General features: G+C 36.0%; 1 protein-coding gene across 1 annotated transcript; it reads left to right on the top strand.

The window, feature by feature from the left end:
* Positions 1–13,080: 13,080 nt before the first annotated feature.
* On the top strand, positions 13,081–14,019 carry LOC134387555 (olfactory receptor 7A17-like). The gene has a single exon (XM_063110001.1). The coding sequence runs from the start codon at positions 13,081–13,083 to the stop codon at positions 14,017–14,019; it is 939 nt and encodes a 312-aa protein (XP_062966071.1).
* The last annotated feature ends 999 nt before the right edge of the window (positions 14,020–15,018 follow it).

Raw genomic sequence — 15,018 nt, 5'->3', positions numbered from 1 at the left:
GAACCATCCTTGCATTCCAGGAATGAATCCCACTTGATCATAGTGTATGATTTTTTAAATGTGTTGCTGTATTCTTATTGCTAATATTTTGTTGAGGATTTTAGCATCTAGGTTCAACAAGGATATTGGCCAATAATTTTCTTGTTTTGTTGTGTCTTTATCTGGTTTTGGTATCAGAGTTATGTTGGCCTCATAGAATGAGTTTGGGAGAGTAGCATCTGTTTCAACTGTGTGGAATAGTTTCATGCCAATTGGTTTTAACTCCTCTTTAAAAGTTTGATAGAATTCAGCTGTAAAACCATCCAGACTTGGACTTTTTTTGTTGGAAAATTGCTAATTACCACTTCAATCTCCCTGTTTGTTATTGGTCTGTTCAGGTTTTCTGTCTCTTCTTGGTTCAGTCCTGGTAATTTATGTGTGTCTAGAAACTTATCCAAATCTTCCAGATTTTCAAATTTGTTGTTATACAGTTGTTTACAATAGTCTCTAATGATTCTTTGTATTTCTGTGGTATTAGTTGTAATGTCTCCCTTTTCATTTCTGATTTTTTTTATGAGGATCTTCTCTCCTTTCTTTTCTTAATCTAGCTAATGGTGTGTCTATTTTTTTTATCCTCTCAAAAAACCAAGTTTTAGTTTTGTCGATCTTTTCTATTGTTTTTTGGGTCTCTATTTCATTTAGTTCTCCTCTGATCTTAATTATTTCTTTCTGTCTACTGCCTTTAGGTTTGGATTGTTGTTGTCTCTCATGTTCTTTGAGGTAAAGTGTTAGGTCATTTATTTGAAGTCTTTCCATTTTTCTGATATAAGCATTAACTGCAATAAATTTGCCTCATAGTACTGCTTTTGCAGTATCCCACAAGTTTTGGTATGATGTATCTTTGTTTTCATTAGTTTCTAGAAATTTTTTGATTTCCTCTTTAATTTCTTCTAGGACCCATATGTCATTCAGGAACCTATTATTTATTTTCCCTCTATTTGTATATCTTCCAGCATTTTGCTTATTGTTTATCTCCAGTTTTAGTCCTTTGTGGTCTGTAAAAATTGTTGGAATGATTTCAAATTTTTAAAATTTGCTGAGACTAGATTTGTGACCTAATATGTGGTCTATCCTGGAGAATGTACCATGAGCAGATGAGAACAGAGTGTATTCTTTAGCTGTTGGGTGAAATGTTCTGTATATATCTGCCAAGTCCAGTTGGTCTAGGGTGCAGATTAAATCCTGTGTCTCTTTGTTGACCTGTTGCCTGGAAGTCCTGTCCCATACAGAGAGAGGGGAGTTCAGATCACCCACTATTAATGTATTGGGACCTATCTCCTTCTTCAAGTCTAAGCGTGTTTCCTTGATATATCTGGGTACTCTGGTATTGGGAGCATACATGTTTATGATTGGTATGTCTTCTAGCTGGATAGTCCCCTTTATCATTATATAATGGCCTTCTTTGTCTTTTTTTTAATATTTTTTGTTTTAAAGTCTATTCTGTCCTATATAAGAATAGCTACTCCTGCTCATTTTTGGTTTCCACTTGCATGGTATATCTTTTTCCGTCCCTTCATTTAATTGCTACTTGATTAGGTGGTTTATATATCATTATTTCCCCTTTTATTTCTCTTCTTCAAAGTGATTTGGGAATTTAAGGTGGACTGATTTAGCTTCTTTCTCTTTCTTGCTGGCATTTTTCTTTTAACTGTGGGTTTTGCTTGTTGTTGTATATTTGTGATGGTGGTCACCATTATTCAGATTCCAGATGAATGACTCCCTTGAGAATTTCTTGCAGGTCTGATTGTGTTGTGGTGAACTACCACAACATTTGTTTGTCTGGGAAATACACTATTTCTCACTCATTTCTTTTTTTTTAAACAGGTCTTGATTAACACTTATTATTATTTTTTAAAATTTTATTTCATTTTGTCAATATACAATGTGTTTGATCATTGAGGCTCATTACTGAAAACTCCTTCCCCCCCCAACAACCTCATATCTGTTCGCTTATCTTATCAACTTCAAGGAATTGTGATTGTTTTGTCTTCTTCTCCCCACCCCCAGTTTATTTGTGTATTTATTTATTTTTGGCTCCCAGAAATAAGTGAGAACATGTAATATTTCTCTTTCTGTTCCTGACTCATTTCACTTAATATAATTCTTTCTAGGTCCATGATGATGTGTATTTATCTATCCTAACCAACTGGATTTTAGGTGGAGAATTTATTATATTAACATTTAAAGTAATTTTTGATAAGGGAGCGCTTAATTTTTCTTTTTTAGTATTTTTAAAGATGTTGTATATTTTTCATTGCTCAGTTCCTCCTTTATGACATTCCTGTGCCTTTAATTGATTTTTTGTTGTTGTTTTTCTATACTGTTTTAATTCCCTTGTCACTTCCTTTTTTTTTTTAGTTTTTATTTTGGATATTGCAATTAATGATTTAAACTTATAAATATCTAATTTTAATTAATACAGAATTTGCTTCTATTGTGTACAAAAATACATTTTTTCTTTTCTGTTTATTTTGTTGTCACAGATACATTTTCTGTACATTCACATAGGCTTATTGTTTTATGCATTTGCATTTAAAATTGCATAGAAAAAACAGGATGTATAAACCCCAAATACAGTAATATTGATTTTTATATTTACCTTTGTAGTTACCTTTACCAATGCTCTATATTTCTATGTATGGCATCAAATAACTTTCTAGCATCCTCCATTTCAGCTTTAGCCCCTCTAGTCTTTAGCCAGTGTGTCATTAGTATCTCCTATTGGGCAGGTTTACCAGTAACAAATTCTCTAAGCTTTTATTTGTCTGAGAATGCCTTAATGGCTTCTTCATTTTTGAAGGATAGTTTTGCAGGATATAGAATTCTTGGTTGACAGAGTTTTCACCCTAGCACTTTAAATGTGTCACTCCACTATGTTCTTGGCTTCATGGTGTCTAAAAAAAGATTTTACTGTTAGATTGGACTTATAACACAACTTGAAATGTTAATGAAACAAATAAAAATGTGCAAGGCCCCCAACCACCCCCCAAATTAGCTGTTAATCTTATTGTGAATCTGTTATACGTCATGTATTCTTTTCCTCTTGTTGCTTTCAAGGTCTCCCTTTGTTATTGGCTATTGACAGTTTCATTATAATGTTGTTGGGTGAATCTCCTTGAATTTATCCCATTTGGAGTTCATTGAGCTTCTTAGATGAATACATTCACATCTTTTGTCTAATTTTGGACTTTTTCTACCATCATTTCTTCAAATATCCTTTGTCTCCTTTGCTATATCTTCTTCTAGAACTCATGTTATACCCATTTTTTGGTATGGTTTATGGTGTCCCACAGATTTCTTTGAATACATTTATTTTTTTCATTATTTTTCTTTGTGTTCCTCACAATGGAAAATTTCAGTTGATCTAACCACTCCAGACTTTTTAATTATTTTCTTCTATAATTTCTACCTCTTTATTGACATTATTTATGTATCATCATTCTCCTGACTTAAGTTTTTTCCTGTGGTTTACTGAAGCTCTTGAAGAATATTTAAAACACTTGTTTTAAAGTCTTTAATGACTTCAATGGTGAATCCAATGTCTGTACTTATTCAGGGACAGTCTGTGTTAATTTTTTTTAACTCCTGAAAATGAGCCATAATTTCCTGTCTTTCTTCATATCCTAAAATTTTTTTGTTGAAAACTGAATATAGTTAATATTTTGATGTGGTAACTCTGGGGCTCAGATACTCCACTCTCCCCAAGATTTTTTTTCCTATGTGTTATAGTTGTTTGTTTGCTTAGTGATTTTTCCAAACTATTATTGTAAAGATAGTATTCTTTGTCATGTTTGGTCAGTGAAGTCTCTGTTCCTTTAGCTTGGTGTTCAGCTAGGAGTTAGAAAGAGAATTGCTTTAATGCCTAGAGACATAACAGAAAAAGAAAGACAGAGTGGGGGAGAGAGAGGGGGAGAGAGAGGGGGGGAGAAAGACAGAGTGGGGGAGAGAGAGGGGGAGAGAGAGGGGGGGGGAGGGGGAGGGGAGGGGAGGGGGAGAGGGAAGGGGGAGAGAGAGAGAGAGAGAGAGAGAGAGAGAGAGAGAGAGAGAGAGAGAGAGAGAGAGAGAGAGAGAGAGAGAGAGAGAGAGAGAGAGAGAAAGCAAATACAAAGGAAAAATTTCCTCTCTGGGACTTTACAAGTTTGTTCTATGTTGGAACACTCCTTCAACACATAGTGAGCCAATGTACATCTCTACTTTTGCTAAAGGCAAAAGCCAGTCAGAGAGGAAAGCTTATGGCCTTCTCAGATCTTTCTGAGTATGCATCCTGCTCTGGGCATGTGTGTGCCTACCTGTTTATGTTGTATGACATACACAATTGCTCTCAAAGGCTTTATCGCACACTTCAGCTTTTCCTCTTAGGTTTTTGTTGCATCTATTGCCTATCTCAACTGTTATCTTTTATGCCAGGTGATAGTGGCTTCTTTATTTGCCTTTCAATGTTTTTGAGGAACATCCTACTTGTACCTGCTTTTCTTACCTGGGAGAGATTCAAATTAATCAAAAGAAAGACAAATCCTTACATCAGTCTTTCAGGGAGCCCACAAACACAATTCTTTGGGAATGAGGTTTGCTATACTTCTTCTTGAACCAGGAACCCGCACTGGTATCATGGGTTGCTGCTTATAAGCCCAACATTGGATGGGGAGAGGGGTGGGGAAAATAAAAATAAAAATGCTTCTAGGCTCTCTTACTGAACTTAAGTCATTTTCCTCCTGGTTAAGACTTTAATTGGTTGCTGAAAACTTTGACAATCTTTCATAATTCTGATCAGGTTGATTGTTGTTTTTTCCAGATGTTTGGGAGGTTTTGAAGGGTTAACAGGACCCGAGTTCCCTACTCTATCATCTTTACTACTCAATAAATTTTAGTTTTTTAAAATATCATAAATCTTTATTTTACAGATTATATTTACTGGATCATACTTTAGGAAAAGATTAAGTTCTAGGACTTTTTAAAAAAATGATACAATTCAATTATTTGCCTTTCTGTGAAATGCTGAATTTTGCTAGGCTTCCTTCTTTAAATAGCATTAATGAAGTGTAATTGATATACAAACTGTGTCTCTGATAAGGGGTTAATATCCAAAATATATAAGAAACTCCTACAACTTAATGACTTTAAAAAAAATTTCATTTAAACTAATGTGTCTCCATCTATTTCTCTCCTTTCTATACCTAGATCCACCAGGCTGTTTCCACTTTATCCTTTATCTATGGCTTTCATATCAGCAATAGTATGTTCCTCATATTGTGCTGGGAGGATCATTCTACAGGGTGGGCCTGATTATGAACATCACCTACCACAAACTTTCCACTGTTCTGTACTAATTTTAAAAGTAATGATCAATCCTGTAGCCAGAATAGAAGGCTCTTTGCTGTCTGGCCAGTGCCTACCTGTCCAGGCTCATGTTTCAGTTTTCATACTCTGCCCCTCACTGATGGTCAGATTAATAACTATTTTTCATTTCCTAACTATACTTTGCAGTTTTGTTGTTATGCAGTTACTTCTGGTGTGTGCTTCCGCACTGGAATGACTCCAATCCTCCTTCAAGTTTCAGTACTTGAAATTCTATCCTTGTCTCTGAAGGCTTGCTAACCTCCTCAGGAATAGTTGACTGCTTTGGGGGTCCATTTCAGCAGGATTACAGTGCTACCTCATAATACTGCATTTATTTACTTACATGTCTTTTCTTGTACAGACATTGAGTTCCTTAAAAGAAGGAACAATGTCTTACTACTCTCTTCATCCTCAGAACATGTTTTAGTGCCTACTGTACAGTATTTGCTTGATAAATATTTGTAGAAGACTAAAATGTCAGATGAAGGAGTGAGGTAATATACTTCCAGCATGGAAGGGAAACATGAGATTTAGTAAAACAAGGGGAATCACTGCTGATGGAGGATGCTCTGTGGTTGTGAACAACACCAGAGAAGACAAATGGGACAAAGAAGATGTGTTAGTGCATCCAGAATCTCCCCCCAGATCCAGGGACCGAACAGTTATTATGGCCCTCCCTGTATCCTGGATATCACACCTAAAGAGTGGTGATTTCCTTCTAGGAAGAAAGAGTCCAAAGAGATAAGAATCCATAGATTTCCCCCAGGACGCAATCTGGTACAAGTTTGTGTTCTATTTTTTCTCTCCTAGCTTCAGAGAACTAAATCTCTCAGGGAGTTGAGGGACAAAAGAAAACATCATCAATGAGACTCATGGGAATTCAGCTCATAAAGGCACAGAAACTCTAAATTCTTCCACTAAACCTTCTCAAGTCTACTTTACCAATCTCAAATGATGAGGAAATACAATGTGTCTTCTGGAGGCCTCATGAGTGACTCTGTCTCTTTGCCACTCTTGAGGCAACTTCATTCATCCTACAGGGAAGAAACTGTATCAGTGAACTCAAGACTCTTCCATGATTATATCTGGGCGAACCACAGCATCTTCACAGGTACTGCGGATTTTGGAAATGGTGTATAGGGTTCATTTTATTTGTTATTAGCTTTAAGTAATACAAATGGATAACAAGTAAATAAAGTTTGGTGAAAAAACTCTTGCTGATTTAAAGCTGCACATTGGAGGTCAATTCTGCATGCACGCAAATATCTTCTTGCAATCTGTCTTCTGGTGTTGGTTGTCAATCATAGCACTACCCTCTCTCAACATCATGTCTCCAAATTTCACAGTTTCTCCTTCCTCCCTAGTGTTTAACATTGCTGAAAATTTGTTTTTTCAGTCATTCATAAACATTTATTCTGTAATTTTTATATACTGAGAATAAATAAATAAATAGGACAGTGCTCTTTTTGTTGAGGTGCTCATGGTCTAAATAGGGGAAGAGACATAGAAATAAGCAAATGCAGTCTCCTGACACTGCACTCCAATACTGATGAAACAGTTTCTAAAATATTAGACTTTCTCTGGAGAGATCAGTGAAAGCCCCACAGTAAAGTTTATAAATGTACAGAGCCTTGAAGTAGGAGTGGAGTAATTCCAGGTGAAGAAGGCATGAAAGTTGTCCAAGAAAGAAGTAGGGCAGGAAATGTGGGGAGAAAATACACTGTAAATTGTGCTTAAGAAATGAAAACCAGTTTTTAGTACCTGACCAACAACATAAGGCCAAGGATGCCAAATGAAATTTGGCCATGATCAGAAAGAAGCTACCAAATAACAGAGATTTTTAACTTTAGCTACAGAGTTAACTCATAATTCTGTAATGAGTGAAGAGTCAGTATGGAGTGGATAGCAGGTGATGTCCATTACGAGGCCCACCCTGTGAAGTGGTCACCTTAGTCAGTATGAGGAACAGATTATTGCTTCTGTCAAAGCCATGATGAGATATTGAGGGGATGGGTGCAAATAAAACAGTGGATGTGGGGATGGAAGGTGGGAAATGAATCTATGAGTCGTTGGAGCAATGTTTCCAAAGATTTATCAGGTAACACTATGCACGGGAGAAGGAACACTATGCACAAGGGTGGGCATTTTATGTTCATTATTTATTTTAATTTTTTCAATAAGTCTATGAACTTGGTATTATTACTCAGATTTTGTGAATGAAAAATGTGAGAGCAGTGATATTGCTTGTCCAAAGCATGCAGTGGAGTCTGGAGTCAAGCTCAGAGCTCCTTGCTTCCAAGGCTTTTGCATTTCATCAATAGTTTTATTTTTAGTAATCTTCCTTTTTTAAAAAAAATAGTTTTAGATTTATAGGAAAATTGTTAATATAGCACAAATAATTCCCATAAGCCTGCACCAACTTCTCTTATTACTAATGTCTCCCATCTAAAATATGTTACATTTAGTCATCATTTCTCCTTTGCTCCTCTTGGCTGTGACAGTTTCTCAGACTTTCCTTGTTTTTGAAGAACATGACAATTATGACGAGTACTGTTTGAGTATTTGACAAATTTCCTTTGATTGAAACTTGACTGATGATTATTTCATGATTTTAACTGGGATTATAAACTTTTGGAAGAGTATACTACAGAAGTTACATATCATTTTTAATCACATCCGATCAAGGTACATACCGTCAATTTGATGTCTTTCTCTTCATGTTGATCTTTATCATGTGACTGAGATACTGTTTGTCAGCTTTCTGCACTGTGAAATTTCGCTTTTTCTCTCCTTTCCATACTGTACTTTCTGTAAGGAAGTTACTATGTGTTGTCCACACTTCATGGGTGATGAGTTATTCTCCACAATCTTGAATGTGAAATATTTATAAAAATTATTGGATTTCTTCTGCATGAGAGATTTGTCTTTTCTTATTTATTTATTTAGTCACTTATTTATACCAGTATGGTAATTTTATGTATCAACTTGACTGAGCCACAGAGAACCCAGATACTTGCCTAAACATTATTCTAGGTGGTCAGTGAGGGTGTATTTGTATGACATTTGCACTTAAATAGGTAGACTGCGCAAAGTACATTTCCCTCCCTAATGTGGGTGGTCCTTATCCAATCAGTTGAAGGCCTGAAAGAAACAAAATGTTGGCCTGCCTTGGAATAAGAAGCATTTCCTCCTGCCGGACTGCTTGATCAGGGGCATGGGTCTTTTCCTGCCTTTGGGCTTGACCTGAAACATCAGCTCTTCTTGGAAGGTCTTAGACCTGCTGGCTCTTGGGCTGTAACTCACATCATCAGCTTTCTTGGTTCTCAAGCTTTCAGACCTGCTATTGGCTATCTTGGGTTTTTAGCCTTATGAGTGCAGATCTTGGGATTTTTCTTCTTTCATAATCATGTGAGCCAATTTATTATGGCAAATTTCTCTCTCCCTCTCTCTCTGTCTGTCTCTCTGTCTCTCTGTCTCTGTCTCTCTGTCTCTCTCTGTCTGTCTCTCTCTCTGTCTCTCTGTCTCTCTCTCTATCTATCTAATCTATCTATCTATCTATCTATCTATCTATCTATCTATCTATCTATCTATCTATCTATCTATCTATCTATCTATATTTGACATATTGATTCTGTTTCTCTGGAGAAACCTGACTAATACAGACTTTGGTACCAAGAGTGATTCTAGAGTGACAGATTGTTTTTTTTTAATATTCAAAATTTTACTTTTAAATGATTGAATATAGTATAAGTAAAGTTTGTAAAATATACACACAGAGTCCAATGAATTATTATGACATGAGCACCAACCATATCAAAAAATAGAATATTGCCAGCATCTGAGAAATTCTCCCTGTGTCCCTACCCAGTTACAGCTCTTCCCTCCCCCAAAGTAACAGTAGCCTGATTCTTGCCTTTCTTTATAATTTTACCACCTATGAAGGCATCCCCAGTCAATACAGATTTTTTTTCCTGTTTGAATAGAGTAAGAGAATTTTAAGGGTGTGTTTTCTCAGTTGGTTCTGTGGTTTCTGGAATTGGTCCTCTAGTCCAATTATCTTTGAAGACACTAATGATCCTGTGGTATTATGGTAATGCTAGTATCACTCAAAGAGTTAGGAAGGGCTACCTCTGCTTCTATTTTCTGACAGATTGTGAAGTATTGCCACTGATTCTTCCTTAAAGTGGTAAAAATTTACTAACCTTTCATTAATAACGTTTTATACTGACAGTTTCATATACCTAGATATTTCTCATCACCATTAGATTTTTTTTAAAAAACTGGAAATCTTTTAAGTTTTTGTTCATTTCTTATGTGAATTTTTATTTTTCCTTGATATGTATATTTGAACTTAATCATGATTGTACAAGGATACACATCTTTTTAAGTCATAAAGATTAGAAATATTTATCTACTTTGATGTTTCCATTATGATTATTTTTTTCTGGGCATTGTGGAGATTATAAGGAGAAATTATAATGCTCTATTGGTTCTCCAGTGTTCCCTCTCTCAATTCTGCAATTTTTTTTCCCCCATGACTAGCTTCATTGGAAAGCTGAGTTACAATACTCAAATCTCAAGGGAGAAGGAAGCTGATCGGCTCATATTATAGAGTGTCCTCAAAAGGACAATCACTCATGCCTTGTTTGCAAGAGCAGACAATACCACTATCATTGCACTGGCTGTATAAAGGGAGAAGAAGAAATTATCAGTAAAGGGCTACAGGTGGAGCATATATCCCAAACTTGTTTTCAAAATTTGTATTTCAAAAGTGTAATTTGTATTCCAAAATGTATAATTTAAACCAAATGGAAATTGACATACAAAAATTGTAGATAATGGAGGAATTAATTATGTATACTTTATATAAATTATGTATAAGATATACAACTATATAAATACAATAGATGATATGATTTCATACATGATGTAACGGAATATAATATGCTTATACATGTAAAGACCAGCAACTCAAACATAGAATCTCATGTCTGGCAGCTTTCTTATTTTGGGGAAGTAAGAAATTTACTTTATTTATTTATTTTTTAAATTTTATTTTATTTTGTCAATATACAATGTGGTTGATTATTGTGGCCCATCACCGAAACCTCCCTCCCCTCTCCATCTCCCCCCTCCTTCGCAACAATGTCCTTTCTGTTCACTTGTCATATCAACTTCAAGGAATTGTAATTGTTGTCTTCTTCCCTCCCACCCAGTTCATTTGTGCATTTATATATTAATTTTTAGCTCCCACAAATAAATGAGAACATGTGATATTTTTCTTTCTGTGCCTGACTTGTTTCACTTAGTATAATTCTCTCTAGGTCCATCCATGTTGTTGCAAATGGCAGTATTTCACTCTTTTTAATAGCTGAGTAGTATTTCATTGTGTAGATATACCACATTTTCCGTATCCACTCATCTGATGATGGGCATTTGGGCTGGTTCCAACTCTTAGCTATTGTAAAGAGTGCTGCAATGAACATTGGGGAACAGGTATATTTTTGACTAGATGATTTCCATTCTTCTGGGTATATTCCCAGCAGTGGGATAGTTGGGTCATATGGTAGATCTATCTGCAATTGTTTGAAGGACCTCCATACCATTTTCCATAGAGGCTGCACCATTTTGCAGTCCCACCAACAATGTATGAGAGTTCCTTTTTCTCCACAACCTCACCAGCATTTATCCTTCACAGTCTTTTGGATATTAGCCATCCTAACTGGGGTGAGCTGGTATCTCAGTATAGTTTTGATTTGCATTTCCCAAATGCTGAGTGATGTTGAGCATTTTTTCACATGTCTGTTGGCCATTTGTATATCTTCCTTAGAGAAATGCCTATTTAGCTCTTTTGCCCACTTTTTAATTGGGTTACTTGTTTTTTTGTTGTAAAGTTGTTTCAGTTTCTTGCATATTCTGCATAGTAATCCTTTGTCAGATGTAAATTTTGGAAATATTTTCTCCCAACCCTGTTGGTTGACTTTTAACTCTGTTAATTGTTTCATTTGCTGTGCAGAAGCTTTTTAGTTTGATATAATCCCACTTGTTTAGTTTTCCTTTGGTTGCCTGTGCTTTGGGGGTCATATTCATGAAGTCTGTGTCCAGTCCTACTTCCTGAAGTGTTTCTCCTGTTTTCTTTAAGAAGTTTTATTGTTTCAGGGTGTATATTTAATTCTTTAACCCACTTTTAGTAGATTTTAGTACATAGTGAGAAGTATGGGTCTAGTTTCATTCTCCTGCATATGGATATCCAGTTATTACAGCACCATTTGCTGAAGAGGCAGTTTCTTCCCCAGTGTATAGGCTTGGTCCCTTTGTCAAAGATCAGATGGCTGTAGGTGTGTGGGTAGATTTCTGGATTCTCTATTCTATTCCATTGATCAGTGTGTCTGTTTTTATGCCAGTACCATGCTGTTTTGGTTATCATAGCTTTGTAGTATTGTTTAAAGTCAGGTGGTGTTATACCTCCAGCTTTACTTTTATTTTTATTTTTTGCTCAGAATTGCTTTGGCTATGTGTGCTCTATTCTTACTGCATATAAATTTTGGGATAGTTTTTTCCATTTCTGAGAATAATGTCATTGGAATTTTGATGGGGATTGCATTGAATGCATATATCACTTTGTGCAGTATGGACATTTTCACAATATTGATTCTTCCAATCCAACAGCATGTGATATCTTTCCATCTTCTTGTGCTCTCTTTAATTTCTCTCAGCAGTGGTTTGTAGTTCTCATTACAGAGATTTTTCACATCCTTGGTTAACTCAATTCCTAAGTATTTAATTTTTTTGGTGGCTATTGTAAATGGGCTGGCTTTTTTTATTTCTCTTTCTGCATGTTCACTTTTGGAGAATGATTTTTGTGTGTTGATTTTTTATACTGCAACTTTGCTGAAATCATTTATGAACTCCAAGAGTTTTTTTGTAAAGCCTTTAGGTTGTTCGATATGTAGAATCATGTCATCTGCAAACAGGGACAGTGTGACTTCATCTTTTCCAGTCGGGATGCCCTTTATTTCCTTCTCTTCTCTGATTGCTGTGGCTAGTACTTCCAACACCATGTTGAATAGGTGTGGTGAGAGTGGGCATCCTTGTATAGTTCCTGTTCTTAAAGGAAAAGCTTACAGCTTTTCCCCATTCGGGATGATATTGGCAGTGGGTTTATCATATATGGCTTTAATTATGCTGAGATACTTTCGGTCTATACCTAACTGGTACAGAGTCTTTATCATGAATGTGTGTTCGATTTTATCAAATGCTTTTTCAGCATCTATGGAGATCATCATGTGGTCCTTATGCTTGATTTTATTGATACGGTGTATCACAGTTATTGATTTGTGTATGTTGAACCAACCTTGCATCCCTGGGATCAATCCCACTTGGTCATGGTGTATAATTTTGTGGATGTGTTGCTGTATTCTGTTAGTTAGTATTTTATTGAAGATTTTTGTGTCTATATTCATCAAGGATATTGGCCTGTAGTTTTTTTTTTTTGTTGTTGTTTGTTTGTTTGTTTTTTTTGGTGTATCTTTACCTGGTTTTGGTATCAGGGTGATGTTTGCTTCATAGACCTGTATATGATATAAAGGAATTCAATCACTAAATGTGTGCAAAAGGCAAACAAGACTTCTGTTAATCTGTTGAACACTGCTTGTCTCTAAATTTGCAATCTTTTAAAATCTTTTCTAGCAGTTTCATCAGCACATGGGACTGGAAAACCAAACATGTGTTTCAGAATTTATCCTCCTGGGACTCTCAGAGGAGAGAGAGCTGGAACCTCTCATATATGGGTGGTTCCTGTCCATGTACCTGGTCACCTTCTCTGGGAACCTGCTCATCATCCTGGCCGTTATCACCGACTCCCGCCTCCACACACCCATGTACTTCTTCCTCTCCAATCTCTCTTTTGCTGACATCTGCTTAACCTCCACCACTGTCCCAAAGATGCTGCTGAACTTCCAGACACAGAGCAAACTCATTACCTATGCAGGATGCATTGCTCAGATTTACTTTTTCGTGCTTTTTGGAGATTTGGATAACTTCCTCCTAACTGTGATGGCATACGATCGGTTTGTGGCCATCTGTCACCCCCTGCGCTACACCATCATCATGAACGCCCAGCTCTGTGGCCTCCTGCTTCTGGCATCCTGGATCATAACTGCCCTGCAGTCTTTGTTAGAGAGCTTAATGGTTTTGCAACTGTCTTTTTGTACAGAAGTGGAAATTCCCCACTTTTTCTGTGAAATTAATCAGTTGTTCCAACTTGCTTGTTCTGACACCTTCTCCAATGACGTTGTAATGTATTTTGTGACTGGAATTGCAGGTGTTATTCCACTCACTGGTATCCTTTTCTCTTACTCTAAGATTGTAACATCTATTTTTAGAATTTCATCAGCTGAGGGCAAGTATAAAGCATTTTTTACCTGCGGGTCTCATCTCTCAGTTGTCTGCTTGTTTTATGGTACAGGTCTTGGAGTGTACCTTAGTTCTGCAGCTACCCAAAACCACAGGGCAAGTGCCATAGCCTCAGTGATGTACACTGTGGTCACACCCATGCTGAACCCCTTTATTTACAGTCTTAAAAACAAGGACATAAAGCAAGCCCTTTACAAACTCTTCAGCCCAAAACCATTCTCTACATAAGGAGATTCTTTGTCTGAATATAGACTTATTCATCAGTAACAGTGCTCAAAACCCTAGAAGACATAAATCATAATATATTTTTTTCAGTTTACTGATACAATCTGCAATTTACCTTATTGACAAAGTTTGGTCTCTTTAACATTTCACACACTTTAAGAAATGGATTTTTTTTTCTGTATTTTCTTTAAAAAATTTTTGATCTTTCTCATTATATTTTTTCGGGGTTCAGTGTTGAAAATAGAATCCAGTGCATGAATTTGTAGCAGCAAAATGTATAATACAGGAAACTGGATACTTATAATATTATAGGAAGTGTTATAGGAGCAAATGTGTACTGCTGGGCCTGTCAGATTAAAACAGCTGCCCCTAATATAAGTTGCTCTTAGAGAAAAATCATTTATCAAAGTGGAGGCTATATACCAATTTTCAGGATTTGTGTCAACCCACTTCAGAAAGAAATCACATCTGCAATAGCAGAGGCAACTGGAGTCACAACATGATAAAGTTTACAGTGATCTGAATTCACTCTCCGATATCTAATTTTCTTCTGTAACATCCAAAACATTAGTTAAGTAGGGTCATAACAGTCATCACTAGCCATGGTATTTCAAGCACTGATAGTGTCACTAATCATTGCGATTTTCCTGGGAATGCACTGTTACTCTTAATATTTTGATAGGCAGGAACACTGTAGATTTCTCTTGGCACCAGCTACCATAATATCCCTTGTTCACATATTATGAAAGCTTTGTAGGTATTCTACCAATGGCCAATTATAAATTTTTCAACTATGCATTCCATAAATTAGGTAATAATATCAGGATATAATTATGGAAGTAAGATAAGCTTTGTGAAACAGCAAAGGGCTAATGCTTTACTATCATATTTCCCATAGATGACCACATTAATCTGTATGCCATAATGCTATTTTCCTATTAACCACTTTATAATTTTCTAGGAAAAATCCACAGGAAGGAAGTGCTTAATTGTAGCATTTGC

The sequence above is a fragment of the Cynocephalus volans genome, chromosome 10 (assembly GCF_027409185.1).
Source record: "Cynocephalus volans isolate mCynVol1 chromosome 10, mCynVol1.pri, whole genome shotgun sequence".
NCBI lineage: Eukaryota > Metazoa > Chordata > Mammalia > Dermoptera > Cynocephalidae > Cynocephalus > Cynocephalus volans.
Note: the sequence above shows the minus strand (reverse complement) of the source record. Positions and strands in the feature narration are given on the sequence as shown.

Excerpts from the sequence above, each read along its gene's own strand:
- LOC134387555 (XM_063110001.1), top strand. The coding sequence starts at position 13,081 with ATGGGACTGGAAAACCAAACATGTGTTTCAGAATTTATCCTCCTGGGA.